This window comes from Seriola aureovittata, chromosome 20 (assembly GCF_021018895.1).
Source record: "Seriola aureovittata isolate HTS-2021-v1 ecotype China chromosome 20, ASM2101889v1, whole genome shotgun sequence".
Classification (NCBI taxonomy): Eukaryota; Metazoa; Chordata; class Actinopteri; order Carangiformes; family Carangidae; genus Seriola; species Seriola aureovittata.
The window spans coordinates 19,494,293-19,511,200 of record NC_079383.1 but is presented as its reverse complement, the minus strand read 5'-3'; the positions used below and the strand labels follow the sequence as shown (position 1 = coordinate 19,511,200).

At 42.1% G+C, this 16,908-nt stretch overlaps 1 protein-coding gene across 5 annotated transcripts in view; it reads left to right on the top strand.

Annotated features, from left to right (window-relative positions):
• LOC130161530 (dipeptidyl aminopeptidase-like protein 6) overlaps positions 1-16,908 on the top strand; it is a 201,905-nt gene that overhangs the window by 47,532 nt on the left and 137,465 nt on the right. Inside the window, exons 1-2 of one of the 5 annotated variants that reach the window (XM_056364886.1) lie at positions 13,030-13,418; positions 13,615-13,790. The exons of 2 other annotated variants lie outside the window; for them this stretch is intronic. In XM_056364886.1, coding sequence (XP_056220861.1) covers positions 13,620-13,790 — 171 coding nt within the window. In that variant the 5' untranslated portion in view covers positions 13,030-13,418; positions 13,615-13,619. Of the gene's footprint in view, positions 1-2,436; positions 2,625-13,029; positions 13,791-16,908 lie in introns of those variants that run through there. 2 more of the 5 variants (XM_056364891.1, XM_056364885.1) reach the window with 2 other exon arrangements.

The following is a 16,908-nucleotide window of genomic DNA, read 5'->3' as shown; positions in this document are numbered from 1 at the left end:
TAACAGTAGCTTAAATCAAAAATACAAAGTTGAGTGATCTGAATGAATTCATCAGTGCATAAGAGCTGTATATCTGCAAAATGTAAACCTTTCATGAGAGCCATTGTAGTGTTACCTTTTGTTTCGGGTGTACATGTGCTTGAAGTGCAACCCTGCCTCTTGTAAATAAGGTTTCTGTATTGTTACTCAATAAAAGCCTTGTGGGTAAGGTAAGTGAAAGATGGTGGTACTCTGTCTGGCATTGTCCGACCACCATCGCCTCCTCCAGGCTGGATCACTCTACCTCTCTGATCTCCAAATGCTGCGTCTTTTGCATGTCTTTGTTGTCTTGACCTGATGAATTGTACAAATGCATATAATGGGCCCATGTATCTGGACTGTCGCTCCTTAAAGGTACCCTTGATTTTCATTGAAAATGAAAGCGACATTTTAGTGCCACACCTAGAGCCAGGTATCGACCGAATTGACTTGATAAAAATGGCTCGTCATTCGATATCAAATTTCAATACCTAAAGAATAAAAGAGTAAATCTCATCAGCGTTAGTGAGCATGCAGCACTGTACTGTCCTGTAATGTGGATTGGAACTGGAACTTTCTTTGTGTTAAAATGGATTTGATAAAGATTGATATTGAAAAAAGGAACGCTAAAAGAATCGATATCAAAGACAAGGTATTGGTGTCAGTACCAAAAACGAAACTGATTCAAATGACTTTGGTATCGGCTCAGTAGATACTCTGAATTCAGGTATTTAACTCAGTATTGGGAGAGAAGAAGTCTGGTTTGTGCATCCCTTGCTTTAGAAACAGTCAGACAAGCTCTTTGCTCTGCTTTTAATTGTTCCAACAGACAACACTTTCCTGCTATTAACAGAATGTCCTTTCCAACCCATACCATGGCAACATGAACTGCTTTTGTCGCAACAAAAAGCAAAGAGAGGTCACTCGCATTTCCGTCAACCTCGCAATGGTGTTCATCAGTAGCAGCCACTTTGTTGTCCTTGCTCTTTTCTGGATGAAGTAAAATCACAGTTGAAAGTTTGCAGAGTTGGACCAATATTGACCAAGAAAATTAAAACCTGATGGGAAACTTCCAGCACTTTCTTATCACACAAGTCTGTGCTGCCCTGAGTTAAACCACTCGGTCTTCTTCAATCTCAGCTCAGTGCTGCTACTCTTGCAGTCTTCCACTGCTTCTCATTTAGTAGCTGCTGGCCTGGCTATAGTGCCTTGCTAGCCTACAACCGGTCGTTCCATTTTGGCACTCTGGCTTACTGTGCTGTAGCTATAAATGCTACATAAATTTAGATTGGACCTGCACCGTGCCCAGGACCAATCTTCCAGAGCGGTGGGGGGTAATTTAAGAGGTGCGATTCGGGGCACGAATATATCAGCACGGCTTTATTACAGTCCATCACAGGGACTGATTAAATTGAAGTACAGATTGGTAGACAGCAGCAGATGCCTCATTCAGTTGGAGACCTGCAAAAACACAAAGTCTAGTGTATGTTATATAATGGAAATGTTCAGGATCCAAAAACATCGTACAACAGTGTTCAGTGCGTTCTGTTGCTTTTCTGCTGCTTTATTTTATCAGCACAGACATTTTTGTTTCCCGTCTGTTCTCCTGCTTTTCCCTCACCCTCCCTCCCTCTGTCTCTCTGTCTCTTTGCCCACCTGCCAACTCCAAGCAGACACACACAGACACACACACACACATACACACACACACACACACACACACACACACACATACACACTTTTGCCTCACTAAAGCTGTGATGGAGATGTAAAGAAACGCTGTTTGGCTGTGTGTGCTGGCAGATGACTCTCGCATGGCCAGCCCGACAGATTACGTTTAAACCTTTTCAGTTTAGTTCAGGTGCTGAACCCGCCAAAAAAGAAAAAAACACAAACACACACACACACACCCAGCCTCTTGTGGCGAAGAGCTTAGCAGGGAGGGAGAAAGGTAGGGACAAGACCGAGAATGAATCTAGGGAGAGAGAGGGAGAGAACAGCCAAACACACGCTCTCTGCAGCTTCTACAAGTGAGAGTTGGAGAAGACGACTTGTCCTGGAGAGACAAAGACTGATAAACCTTATAAAGGAGCAGAGTCAATGAGGAAGATCGAGAGGCTGCGAAAAGTCAAAGAGGGATAGGCAGAGCGGCGTGGAGGAAACGGGGGTAGTAGAGGGTGGGGTGGGGGTTGGGGGAGAGACAGCCGGAGCGAGTGAAGTCAGGGAGCACACATTTCCCAAGAGCCCGTCCTGGCGAATGGATCACCGCGCATTAGACCGAATCCTTGTCATTACGTGATTGATTGGCTAACGTGGAAGTGTGCTTGGATTGTGCCAGTCATCTGACGGTGGGGAGGAGAGGTAGGAAGGGAGGGGAAGGGGAGGGGGAAGGGGGTCTTCGGGCTCAAGGAAGAGGGCTCCACTAATCCTCCCACTCTGAGGTGAAGCCTCCCACTCGTTCGGCACTTGTCCAGAGGACTTTTCTGTCTTGAGGAACAGGAGAGGAGAAGAAGAGAAGAGAGAGTGTGGAGGAGCTTTTTCCTGTCACTTCAGTCATGTCAATGCTAATTGCCACCCAGCAGATCGATACCACCACCTCCAAAATGGTAAGCGAGAAGCTGCACTCATACTGTAGTGTGCATACTAAAGAACTGTTGAGCCGGATCTCTGGCTGTGGCTGCAGCCTTTGCGTTTGCGAGTCATGCCTCTTCTTTATTAGCTGTATTAGGCCCATGTGGTTTGCATGATGCTAATTCACTCTAAACAGACTTGTTCTTATTCCTGCTGTTTTTGTTAGTTGAATTGGTGCCAGTTTTGTTGGTCTTACTTTGTAATGATCTCTTGGGGAGGACATTTGCATCATTCTGATTGAAATATTAATAATGACGTACAGTCTAAGTGTGCGTCTGTCCTGGCAGGACACTTGAGTAGCCAGACTGTGAGTGTTATATTGTCCTCATACAATGACGGGAGGACTGCCCCCCCCCCCATTTGAACCCTCACGAGCCCATCAAAGTTTTGTCACGTCAGCGGCTCTGACAGAATGTGGCTGCAGCCAGAAGTGACTCTTTTTGTGCTTGTGTTTGCTTGTTGGCGGGGGTGGTGGTGAAGAAATGTGGGCTGCTGCTGCAACACACTTGTCAAGTGGCCTTGGCTGCCATGGCTTGTTTTGGGAATTACATGAGTGTCAGATTACTTGGAGGATATATGACAAAAAGTTTTGCACTGAAGTTTCAGGGTGGCGAAGAGGTTCTGCAATCGAAATTCAACAGTTTAATCCCTGTAACAACTGATTGCCCAGAGGTGTCATCAATATGTATATGAAAATATGACTCGAGTGCGATTATTGCAATACAGAGTCTGAATAACATAAAATTAAAGCAAAGTAGGTTCAAGTATGGAATATGTGCAGCACTCAACAAATACATTTGCATTTTTAGACAGTGGTGAGGTCACATTTTAGTGCTGTTTTTTTTTTTTCATGTCACAGGTGCTCAGATCATGTTGTGTATGTGGGAAGGGATTTGTAGTCTTTAATTAGCTATAACAGGATGTCAGGGGGCAAGAGAATACACTGTTGGACTATAAAGAAGATCGCACTCGCGATAAAGTTGCACATTTTCTTGCGGAAGAGAGAAAAGGTAACGAAGGCGCCATTTGTGATTTTGAAATTCCTACATTCCTAAGAACTACAACTAACAATATGCATGACAGTTTAATAAGAAAATGTAAAGTTAAAGTTGGTATCCATTATGTTTTTATTCACCAAAGTTGTGCACAACCCCATTTTTTTTGTTTGTTTTGCTATTGAGAAACTTTAATCGTCCTGTCCGTGACTCATCCTGTGTCACCTGTCTTGGCTGGCAACACGTCACACAGGCAGAGGCTTCACACTGAAGGCTTCACATTTTCCTTGTCGTGCAATGGCTGCTTCAACTCAACAACAGGCTTTGACGCAATCGTCCAACCATCCAATCATCCATGCCGTACAGAACTCCGAACATCAGCTTAAGCACATTGCTCAAATAAACAGGAATTTTCATTTGAAAATCATGGAAATATATGATGTTGGCGATAGGTGCATCATTCAGTTTATGTAAATGTGGTGAATCTGTTGATGCCTCTCACCTTGTGCTACTTTTACCCATTTCTTACCGGCTTAGTTTGAATTTCCATAAGTTGCCACTTTGCTGCAGATGAAGAAAGGGAATGTAATATTTACATTTGGCGTTATAGATCGCACTGGTCAAAAACATCAGAGCAGTTCTACATTTACTGATCTGTTTAATCTCATGTAAGGGAGATGATTTTGAAATTTGAGTCCTCGCCTTCAAGCTTGACGCTCCTTCACGTCTTGACACATCGTCTCACCCTCCCAATCTTCTCCGTCCTCTTTCAGCGCGAATCCCCCGGTCTCATCGCGCGATGTTTCATCAACCGGTCACCACCAGTGCACACTTTTAACAGTGATGTACTAGATCCAGTGCTCTCCTCCTCCCTCGTGTCCCGGAGCCTGGGGTCAGCCCTTTGATACGTGCAGATCAGATGATTTACAGCCCAGCAGCAGCAGCAGCAACAGCAGCAGCCAGGCCTGTCTGAGGGTTTAGATGTGTCAGATTTTAATACAAAGCTCCCCCAGTCTCCCTCATACGTCCCCGGGCAGACAGCACACATCACTTTAAGATGTCTCATTTCCCAGCTAATGTGTCTAATTCCAATCATTCTGTTACATTGAAATGGTTTCCAGCTCATGAACTATTATCCCTGATGGAAATTCCTCACTTTAAACGGTAGAAATGCTTTACTTGCAGAGTAGAAACGCAGGGGATGATTGTGGGGGATGTACTTGAATGACATTCTGATACAAGTGTTGTTGGGGAAAAAACACTTATTCTACTCAGGTTTCACTCCAGCGTGGAGAAATATTTGTGTCCTACGTGGCGGATTAGTTCTGTAAAAATGGGGATATGTTACAGAAAAAAAAAAAAAAAAAACTAGATTCAGTATTGATTCCTCTTGAAATGACAGATGATCGACTGCAACACACAGCAAAGGCTAAAATATGAATAAGTGATTTTCTCTGCGGACATTTGTCTCCAGCGATGCTCCTCTATGGCATTTAAGTCCGACTTCTCCTCAAATAAATCAATAATTACTTTAAATCCACAGTTTTCAATTTTTTTTCGGTCATTCACAAAACCTTTAAACTTCCCAAGCCGGAATATTTAAAAAAAAAAAAAAAAAAAGAAGAAGCAGTGCAGAAATGACTAATGTGGAATTGAATGTATTGATTTTCTCTTGTGTGCTAATTGAAGCCCTGGCTAACGCTTTCTAGCCAGTTCACTTGGCCTTGAGTCAAGATTGTGTCTTGAATGCTCGAGTAAAACAAATTAAAAAGTCATCATATATAAGGACAGCAGGTTGTTGTAGTAATAACAAAGCCTTTTCGCAATTATAAGCTCAATGTGTGTGTGTGTGTGTGTGTGTGTGTGTGTGTTTACCGTATGTGTGTGGCAAGTTCAAATGCTAGCAGTCGGCGTGAGGCAGATATATCTGAACTTTTCATTCTTCTTCCCGCCCCCTCTTTTTTCTTTGTCACACGTTCCTTTATTCTTCACACCATTCATTTATTTCCTGTCCTCTCTGCTCTCTCCTCTCTGCTCTTCTTTCCAACTTTTCTTTTCTTTTCCCACCTTGGTCTTGCCTTCTGTAAACCTCTCACACTTATAATTTGAGGACATCTGGAGGTACAAATAAACAGAGGGCTCTCTCTGTGTGTGTGTGTGTGTGTGTGTGGTGCTGCAGTCGGCAGTGCTCGCAGCAAAACAGCAAGGAAAAATGATGGTAATAAGCTGCAGCCGACGCCTGGATTCTTCCTATATTTTCAATGCTTTTCACCTGATAGGCCCAACTCTTCTGGTACAGGTTTAAAAGCCCATAATAAGCAGCAACCAACCGGTGTTTAAAACCCACAGAACTAATTCAGTGGTCCCATATTCCCTATTCCATTTTTCCTTTCATTTTCCTGAGTTATGATGGATAGTTAGATGTAATTGTGGTTCAGTACCAAAAACCATCTCAGTAGAGAGGCTCTGAGCCGGGGTTCAGGGTTCAGGGTTCAGGGTTCAGGGTTCAGGGTTTAGGGTTCAGGGTGGGGTTTAGGGCAAGGCTGAGAGTGGTCACTGTTTGGTTGTGACATCACAAAGTTACTCAGTTTTCTGAATACAGGCTGTGTGCATTTCTCTGTGGACTGAGCGCATTGATACTTTCACAGTATTAATATAGAACCTAGACCTGCCTTTAAATCTCCCTTTATACAAGATGGGACCTTTTAAACTCAAGTGAAAAGATACCAAAAACATCAATCTGAATTTTGAGTAAAAGTGAATAAAATATCTTTACTACAGCAATCATGATGACTGAAGTTATTCCAATTTATCCTGAGGGTAACATGAATGTCTGCACCAAAGTTCATAATAATCCATGCTAACATGTTTAGCAGGTATACCCGCAGTAAAAACGTGATACAGCTGAGGCTCATGGCAGTATCATTGGTATTTGCTCATAAATTAAAGTATTGGACAAATTAAAAGCGATTAGATTTCATATTATGTGGAGTCTGAATGCGCATTAGTGCACTAACAGGCTGATACTGCCATGCACACAGCTGTGAGGCTCCTGTAACTGAAACAAATGTGTATTAGGTTTGAACATTTCAGTTCAAACTTTACCTTGCTTCAGCGAAGAGCTGGAACAGGCTGATACTGAATCTATGTGATACTATTACAAAGATGGTTGTACTAGCCTTTAAGTTTCTTAAGGAAAAACAAAAGCAGGAATAAATTCAACACCCAGAACAAACTGTAGCTATATCAGCCTCACACAGTAGCAAGTAGCTTTTCAACTTAGCCCCCCTCACATGTTTTTTTCAGTCGCTGCTTCTGGATTTGTTGGGTTATTGCTGAGCCGCCAGAATGACAAATCAACCCTCAGCAAACAGACTTTTTCTACTTGGACCACCATCTTCCCCCATATGTGAAATTATTCTGCTGGCCCTGTCTAAGAAATGGGATCCAAGTCAACACAGAAGCATGAGATAACTGAAATGCATTTTTTTTCCCCCCCCTCTCTTTCCTCCTTCCAGCCTTGCATCTGCAAATTACCTTTGTGCCTCTTACACTTTATATGTGCTCGATGTTTCACCCACCGTTACAGCTCACGCCCGCTCTCTGCTGCCGGCTCTTTTCTATTTCTCCCCTTCAGCCCTCCTCCCCTGCTCGCGCTGTCCCTCTAAATTTCCCGGGGACTTTATCTCGCCCATTTCAAATAGGATTGGGACTCCATTTGCTACGCTTCATGTCACTTTGCCAGAGAATTCCACAGTTGATATAGACACATCATAAAACTGCAGAATGAGCAAAATATGATTTGTCAAAACTTTTTTCTTTTTTTTCTTTTTTTTTTTTTTTACACCCTCTTGCTATTTGTCATTTTCCGAGATTTGTTTCTCCTTCGTTATGCTTTTGATTCGTGGTGAGGGGTCGGTGGCGTGGCGTTGGGCGGATGGAGGTGTCGATCAAAACCACAACCAAAAAAAAAAAAGTTCCTGTTGTCGGATTGGTGTTGAGGAGAGTAGGTGGTTTCACAGGCAGCAAGTGACAGCACCTATTAATTTGGCCATTTAATTTTAAGTCCAACAGCGTCAGGCTCCAGCACCTTCAATCTCCCCCTGTCATTCAAAACAAGCCTCTAGCCAGCGGAGGACGGACAGACACACACACACACACACACACACACACACACACACACACACACACACACACACACACATATACACCCAGAGTAAGCAAAAAGGCTTTTAATCTAAAGCTGAAACTTTGTCCGGTCCTTCCCTGAGAATCCAAGTAGCCAGGAAGAAGCCTTTAAATCAGTCAGACTGACTGTACTGTATCGCCTGCCACAGTTTGAGCCGCCGCTGCAAAATCTTGGCGATACTTAGGGACAGATGTAAGGGTGTGTAAAACGATTGCAGTTGCAAATTGGCTTCTCTTGTCATAAAGTAGAAGTCCAACAGACCCAAATATCCTGGGTAATAGCCAGATTGATCCTCCTTCTGTGAAGCTGGGGATTGAAGGTGGAGGTTTATGACAGTATTCTCAGTGAGAAATGGACTGCAACGGAGAAATGTGACACCACAGTATAAATTCATGAGTTTTCGTGCTCCCTCTTCTCCCTCCCTCTCTTTCTCCCTCTCTTCCTCACCTGAACTCTTGCTCCTGCTGTGAACGCACCGCTCCCGTCGCAGCTTCCAGACGGGGATTTTCTTCTCTCCTGACAAGGTCAAACTTACCCCTTTACCTCACATGAAGTCCTCCACACTTCTCTTCTTCTTTCGGGTTTACCAGATTAATTACACCATATATGCGGATGGAATCTTTTCTTAATAGAAGTTTTCTCTTAAAAAAATTACTATTGTAGCTAGTTTGGTTGCAGTTTTTGAGATATTTTTTTCAGTGGGATTGGAAATCGAGAGTTGGTGGCACATTGTCTGAACCATCAGAGTTGTATGTCTACAAGCTTTTCAAATCATTTTATGAATATCAACATATCAACAATAACTCGCATCAACACTGACTGAAACTTGCGACAAGTGAAAGCAACGGTCCAAAGCGTGGTTTCATTTCACAAAGAAAGAAGACGACAGTGATGGCTGTAATGCAGCGTTTCCCATGTTGGCTCTACTTGGGCAACTCGCCCACATAGATAAATTAACCAGGTTTCGTTAGTTAGTTAAATATGACATTTTGTTCGAGTTGTGTGAGCTGCAGTACCCTTAATGGAAACTACAGGCTTCTCTGTGCACGGCCGCCTAGCTCACATCTACCAGTAGCATACATGAGAGGCGTTTATGGAACACCTGTAAATTGTGGCAACATAAAATAACCTGGGCCACACTCTCCCCCTCTAAACTGCATTAGTCTCTGCATGCACACATCGGTCACATGCCACGCCACCCATCACCATAAGTAAATTCTCAACCTGCGGGAATGTCTGAACTGTGATGTCTGTAAAATGGTAATTTAAGGCTGGAAACACCAGCAACATGCTGAAACATCTTTCTCCACAACGTGGGCTTGCATTCTCTCATTTCATCCATTTTAGATGATGACAGACAGACTGTTGCTACAGCTAGCTCTCAGGCTACAGCTTGTGTTCAAACTCAGAGATAATCAAACAGCTGCACTGACACTGAAAACCTGCGTAGGCCTATTTGTTTCCCACACAGAAAACTGATCAGGGATTGTTAGGAGAGTCGTTAACTAAATGAATGTTGTTTTTCAACCTATTCTATCTACATGGCAACACTTTTAAAAAGCTGCAAACCCCATAATATTCTTATGCTGTGCAGCCAAACATTATTCAGACCTGCAGAACTTTATTTTAAAGGTCCCATATTTGACACTTTTGTGTTTTATTTGAAGTGTTGATCCATGAGAAGATATATTTGTTGGTTTAAGAACCAAAAACCATCTCAATGTAGTTTTACATCTCTTTCCGGCTTCTCTCTGGAGCTCTAGTAACAACATGTCGCCTATTATAAGAGAGGAGGCTCTGAACCTCTCTTCTGATTGGCTGACTGTTTTCTGAGTGATTGAATGAAAATATAGCAGATTTCAGGTAAAACACTCAGAGAAACCAAATCCTGCAAGGTTGGATGGTGGGTCCAGGTGCGCTCAGCTTGGGGCGTGGCTTAGAATGGTGGCTGCTTGGTTGTTACATCACAAAGTTACAGAAGCTCTGACAGCTGGTTTTAAGGCTCAGTTTCTAAATACAGGCTGTGTGCATTTCTCTGTGGACTGAGCGCTTTAATACTTTTACAGTATTAATATAGAACCTAGACTTGCTTTATAATAAAAAAAAAAATACATGGAAATCTCACTTTATACAACATGGGACCTTTAAACTCAAGTGGAAAGATACCAAATACTTCAATCTGAATGAACCTTTAAATTCTAGTGGCGATGCCGAATAAATGAATCTAACCTTTGGGAAATGTGTCTACATCTAAAATATGTCCTCTTGATGGAATAGTGTAGCTTTTAACAACATGGATTCTTGTGTTTGAATATTTCACTGTGTAAACATCATCCAGCTTCAAAGAGTGAGAACAAGCAGATTTACTGACAGTGTCTGACAGTGTGGAATGAGATTATTTTTTCAACCATAAAGCTTCAAAAAGACAAAAAAAAAGGGGGAAACTATTTTGAGGGGGGAAAAAAAAGTATTTTTTCTGTAATTAGGTGAAATTGCCCTTTAAGTCATGCTTTTAAAATTTTAATCTTTTTTATTCCACTATCCAGCACCTGAGATATTGATCCTCTTGTTTAATTCATGTTACCTGAAGCTTGTCAGGATGATTGACCACCTCCCTCCGGCCACATTAATTTCTTCCTGGCAGCCCCGCAGTTTAAAAATGCGCCGGCGATGACACAGCATTTGGAAATAACTGTGGACAGTGACCCGACAACTCCCTCTGCCACCTTACTGTGGCAGCTGCTTGTACACCACCTTCATTTTTATGACGGAGGAAAGGATTTAGTGAGTGCAGCCCTCCAGAGTAGTTCCAGTCCAGGGAGGGGATGTGGCTTGATAAGTACAGCTCCTGCACAGGAGCATGAAATGAGAAACTATCCATCATAAATCATGGTGGTCGGCCGACAGAAGGGAACGTGCTGGCATGTGTGAACCCATGGGTGCTGCTAACAACTTTTGCATGAAGTTGCAACGTTGGTATTATTTGTTTAGCAGCACATTGAGCCGTGTATTCAGAAATAAACATACATGAATGAAGCTGCATTTATCCACTAGATGCCAGTGTTTGTTCTGTTTTTGAAAATGTAGTATCTACTGTTTCTAATTTAGCTGCTGTATTGAAGATATGGGAGTGTTAGGAGTTAGTAATTGTGTTTGTTTGTTTTTTTTAACCTTAAATTGTTTTGTTTTTTTTTGATGTATGAAAATTCATCAGAGCACAAAAGAGGAAATTGAGCAGAATATTGGAACAATTCCATGTCACTGGTTTCTAGGAAGCGCCCACAGGGGAAAGCTGCATTCATGCATGATAACGTGATTCAATGAGAATTGTCCTTAATTGAATGAAAAGCACCTGGAGCTTCTCTAAATCCTCTTTGTTCTGTTTTGTGATCTGATAAAATACTGACTTCTTTTGCTTCTTTTGTCTACCTGGAAGTTTGTGATGTCCCGACCAGCTGATATCAGACAATCCTTCCCCACAAAGAGGAGACTCTGGCTGGGGACAGCTCTGCCCTCTGCTGCCCAGTTGCAGGATCTGATGTGATCCACCACAGCCTGCTGCATTTAACTCCTCATAGGCCCTAGAAATAATCAGATTTAATGCTTCCTATGTAGTCGATATGGTGGGGTGATCTAATAAGGTGTAAAGGCAGACCTCACTGCAGGTCCAGGAAGTGTCTTCCCGCTCGTTTTCTCCATTATTAATAACCAGTTTGAAGATGTTCCACATATTCAGTCCACCTTGAAATGTACTGCATCAGTACCCTCCGGATTTCCTGCAGTTTGACAAATCTTGCTACCCGGCCTTTTTTTTTTTTTTTCCCTTCCTAATCACATCACTACAGTGCCTGAAAATTGAATTGCATTTCTGGGTCCTGTGCCAGAGTCTGAGATGGATTTGATGTGCAGAAACACATGGAAGCATTTTTTTTTTCTCCTCTTATGAAACATTTCTTGGAAATCAATGGTAAAATATTTTTTGCAAAGCCACAGCAGAGCGGGAGAGTGTACTATCTGTGTATGTGGGTTTGCAGCTGAGTAATCAAGTCAAGAAGTGCAAGGTGTGTTTCTAATCTGTTTAGATTAAAAACACACCCTGCAGACGTCTTTTAGAAAGTTGTCTTAATTGGAAAGTAAATCTGTTTTGCTGCAGGTGGAGCCGTGAAAGTATAGTAGGGAGGATGTTTGCATTTCATGAGGCTTTAAGTTTCTGCAAGTTGTGCCTGTTCTTGCAACTTGCCTGTTACGTGGGCTGTGATGAGTGGATGAGTTATTCTGCATTTCTGTCTCTGTGAGGCGAAAATTCCCAGCATGCTCAGCTCGTTGGGGCCACAGAGGGCGGCGTTCTGTATCCTGTGAGGCCATACAAGAGCAAATCGAATTACAGATTCTGGATCTGTATGAAATGACTCTTCCTGTTCTGGGAGTGCTAATAAAGACAGATGATGTAGTATCAGGTTGGTATCTGGACTCAGCTCCTTCCTTTAAACATTCATACAATAGTTTTAACTAATTTAACTGCACTTTTTCATGACTCATTTCCACATGCAGAAATAATAAAACTATACAGATTGATAAGGTGATCGATTGATAAAAATGGGTAAATTTCAAGATGTCTCTTTGGGCTCTGGGGAATTGTAAAGAATATTTTTCACTATTTTTCCCCCAATTTTTAAACAAAACAAGGAGTTGATTAATCAAGAAAGCAATCACCAGATTAATCGGGAATGATTAGTGATGATTGTTAGTTGCAGCCATACTCACATGCTGTGCACTGTACAGTTTAGCTTCAGCTGTAAAAAGGTTTTCTGTATGAAGCAACACTTTATTTGCAGCTTCATTTAATTGCATATAAGTTCACTTTTCTAAACCAAGCTGCATGTGACTGACAAGTCGCACCTGTAAGTTGTTGTATTTGTGGAATTAGTGGAAGGAAACAAGCAATTGCATTTAAATGGCAAACAAATGAGTACAACTTGTCACTCCTCACATGAAACCTGTAAAAAAAAAAGTGTGTGTAAATCTCCCTGAGTGATGTCAGACGGATTAATTTTCTTATTTTATGGTCTAGCAAAATCTGTCTCCTTGAAAATGTGCCAGGCCTGTCAACTTTTTTTTTTTTTGTCTGTGTTTCCCTCCACATGGGGGCACTCTTGCTCTCCGCACGACACCTCCACAGAGCCAAATGGAGGCAAAGATAAAAAAAAACTAAATAGAGGTACTTGGGCTCACTCTATCTGCTAAGTCATGATAAGTTTCGACCGCAAATCTTCTGATATCTGATCTGTTAATGTTGCGCTGGGTCGTTCGCGGCTGTTTGGTACATCAGCGGGTCTGTGTAAGGCACAGACCTACCAGTCCCTCAGCGGTTATCAGCGGTCACTTTCTTCTCTGCCACGAGGGAGGGAAAAGAGGGAGACAGGATATCGCTGAGGCTCGTCCCTCCGTTTTTCGGGTCCGGATCATGAGTGCTTCGTTCAGTCTCCTGTAACCCGCACTCGTTTGCTTTTGTATCAATTTCGCATCAACTTGGGGGAAAGTGTGGAAACTGCGTCGCTGCAGCATCGGTGAGACCCGACCAGAAAGTACGTGATGTGAATCCTGAACACAGCTTGGACTGATTTCTTTTTTTCAAACTGAACCAGAGCATCTTCTAATCGAATTACCTCAGCCATTATTCATTGACCTTCTCTAACTTGGACTTTTTTTGTTGTTGTTGCCTTTATTGATTGAGAACACAGACTCTCCAAGTTATTCTTTCCCTCTTTTTTTGACAAATAGTCGAAATGGCGTCACTGTATCAGAGATTCACCGGCAAGATCAACACAAACAAATCCTTCCCTAACCCTCCAGAGGCGAGCCATCTCCTCGGGCAAGGTGTGGAGGGGGAGAGGGCGGCGGAGAACCAGCGAGCTCGGCCTCAGCATCAGTACCGTCGGCACTGCGAGGACGAGGATGTAAGAAACTTAACATCACCTTTTGTTCGATCAGACCAATACGCTCTTTATACATAGTAATCGACTTTGAAATGACTAGATATCTTGATCTAGGGCCAAGACAAGAATGAGTCTACTTATTGTCCCTTTACTGTTAATTACAACTGCCCCTTTTTAAAGGGAAAGTTGTCAAACTTGTGCGTCATTGCCTCAATTGGCTGGCTTATCTGTCAATAAATGACGCGTCAGTAACGTCTCTTGTAGAGCAATACGCGCTCAGCGGCGCTGTCTGGTCACTTAATAAATCTCACAAATGACACGTCAGTGTGTTTGACACTACGTGCTGTTGTTAGATGTTGATCGTGTGCTACTTTTACACATGTCAAGATGCTGTTGAAACCAACCTTGAAATGAGATTCTTAATGCGAGTGGAACTCATGTAAATCATGACAAAAATCACTCGCTGACCCTTTCCACGAGGTTCTGCTGCATTCACTGTCACATCTTGCATGTTTAAACCAGATGTTGTGCTGTGGAACTGCAGAAGTATGACTCAGAGACTGCATTTGTTTACCCCAGATGATTTATTTCTGGAGGGATTTTCATACATTTCAACGGGGTCACCTTGCCTCTTTTATAATGGCGGTATTATAATCCCTGTCTGGCCGTTCAGAGCGGCCGCTCGAGCCTGAAACGTTGCCAAATGTTCAGGTCGGACGTGCAGAGTCGTGGCGCTGTCCATGGTGCTGAGGCACTGCCTGACTTTACTCGCTTTTGTCGCTGTCCATGGTGCTGAAGCTCTGTCTGACTTTACTCGCTGTTGCACTGAAGCACTGATTGACTCGCTGGTGTCGTTGTCCTCGGTGCTGAAGCACTGACTGACTTTACTCACTGTTGTCACTGTCCATGGTGCTGAAACAGCAAACCAGGTCCACAACCTTGTTATTTAGTTGCATTTGTTTGTCTGTTTACTCCAGTCATATAAAGTAATCCACTGGCTTTCTTATGAATATGTTTGCTTCTCTGAATTACCCTCATTTGCTGGCATGCGTTATATTTATTCCCTGTTCATGACCTTGGAATTATAAGGTTCTATGTTCAAACTGAATGGTTTTGATCTTTGATCTCTTTGATCTAAAATGTATTTGAAATGTACATTATGATAAGTCTATCTCCATTTAAAAGTGCGATTTTCAAGATTTGGTGTAGAGAGAACCATCTATTATCAGCCATCTACTGAGAACTAAAAAACAAATGTTGAAAAATGTTGACATTTAAGCTTTATTTTGCTTTAACACAAAAAATCCATATATGATATTTTTTATTTATAATGGGATTATACGGTAGAGTTAGCATCAGATGGTTGAAATTTTACACTTAGTTGCCATTTGTAAAAGTGTATTGTTGTTTTCGATAAAATAACAATTTTAGGTTGCAAAATTAAAGGTTGAGCTTTATTTTGTGATCTAAGCCCCTGTAATCTCAGTCACAAAGCAGTACGTTGATGCAGTAAAGAGCTGGAATTTGGATGGTTCTCCAGTCATTTCAAATTCCGATTGGTGCTTTGGAGGTAGAATGTCAGAACCAAGGTAGAGGATAACTTTGAAGATGGAACCTTAGTTCATTAAAATGTCAATATATACTCACACAAAATCTCATGGTTCTACTGTATTCTTTTCCATCCACTGTATTCATTTCCATCAGTATCTTCCATATTTAACGTTATGCATATATGTATTTATGTGCTTACATGTTTAAATTGCTCTCTACTTAAATATCTGCATCTCAGCTTGTCTGCTAGCTTGAGTTGCTCACTCCTGTACCGTACAATAATGAGGTGCAGGAGGTAAAACACTGGTTGAGGTGTACATGAATACAACATGAGGTTGATTTATTGACCCATGGTGCTGTTTATTGGTGCAGAGAACTCCAACATGATCTGAAATCAATACAAACAGTGATGTATAGTCCCTATTCATCAACCTGAGAGCATCACAGGGGATACTGCATAGAAGAGCTTTGTCAGATATTTGAGTTTTGAGTGTAGACCCATGCAGTGATTACCACAGGGCAAAGATGTGATAATAAAAACCCTGCTCAGTTGTTTCATTGGTGTAGTTTTTAGTTTTTTCTTGGTTTTTATCATTCTCCACCTGTTTAATTTACACAATATACATTGTATCTATATCACAGTCTTATCCTAGTCCTTACCAGCCCTCTTCTTTTAATGTCAATCCAAGCTTTGGCATATATCCAGCTGTGTGGCTTTAATGACTGAGTCTGGTGGAGGTGACATTTACATCACACTGTGTGGATGAGAACTGGAGCCCACTGGGATGAAGAGCTCATCCACTGACTCAGCCTTCCTACAGGGCCAACGCACAGCCCTGTTCTGCCACTTCAAAAGTTTATCCACCCTTTTATCCTTCCTGACACAGCACTTCTCTGTCACACTGTGACTATTTTTAGCATCAAAAGGCAACATTAGAAAGGCTTTATGCCATATCATTTTCTAACAGTGGCATCAGGTTCATTCATTTAGCAGCAAAAGCCTTAATTTACTGCATGATATTGTCCCACTACTAGATTAATGCTTGCTGGTAGTGCTTGGGATGCTGGGTTCATTACACACATTGGACCCCTTGTAAGTCTACCTCGATAAAAGCGTCACTTTAACACCTTAATTGTTAGCCCCACGGTCTCAACACCCTCTTTTTCTTTCTAACACTTTCCCCTCTATCTCCCTGCCCTCAGCACTTGCTGCCTTTTTGCTCTGCTGTGTGGTTTTCCTTCCAAGATTATAATCACATTTGTAATTTATGCTAGTTTAAATTTGAATCCAGGACCCAATAAAGTGAGGGAGCATGTTAAGGTTTACTGTCCTGCTGAAGGACACATGGATATTGATGGACACCTTGGCTGTGCCAGGTATCGACTGAGTGGCTAGGTGACTCCATTAGCATACAACCTATAGTTTCCCATGCCAAGAGTGGTAAATGGTGGAAAAAGTATCCAAGCCTAGCATTGAAAATCTGACTTAAAGGTCCCACGTTTTAAACTTTTTTGGTGTTTTATTTGAAGTGTTGATATCCATAACAAGATCCAGTATGTTTGTGGTTTTAAATACCAAAAACCATTA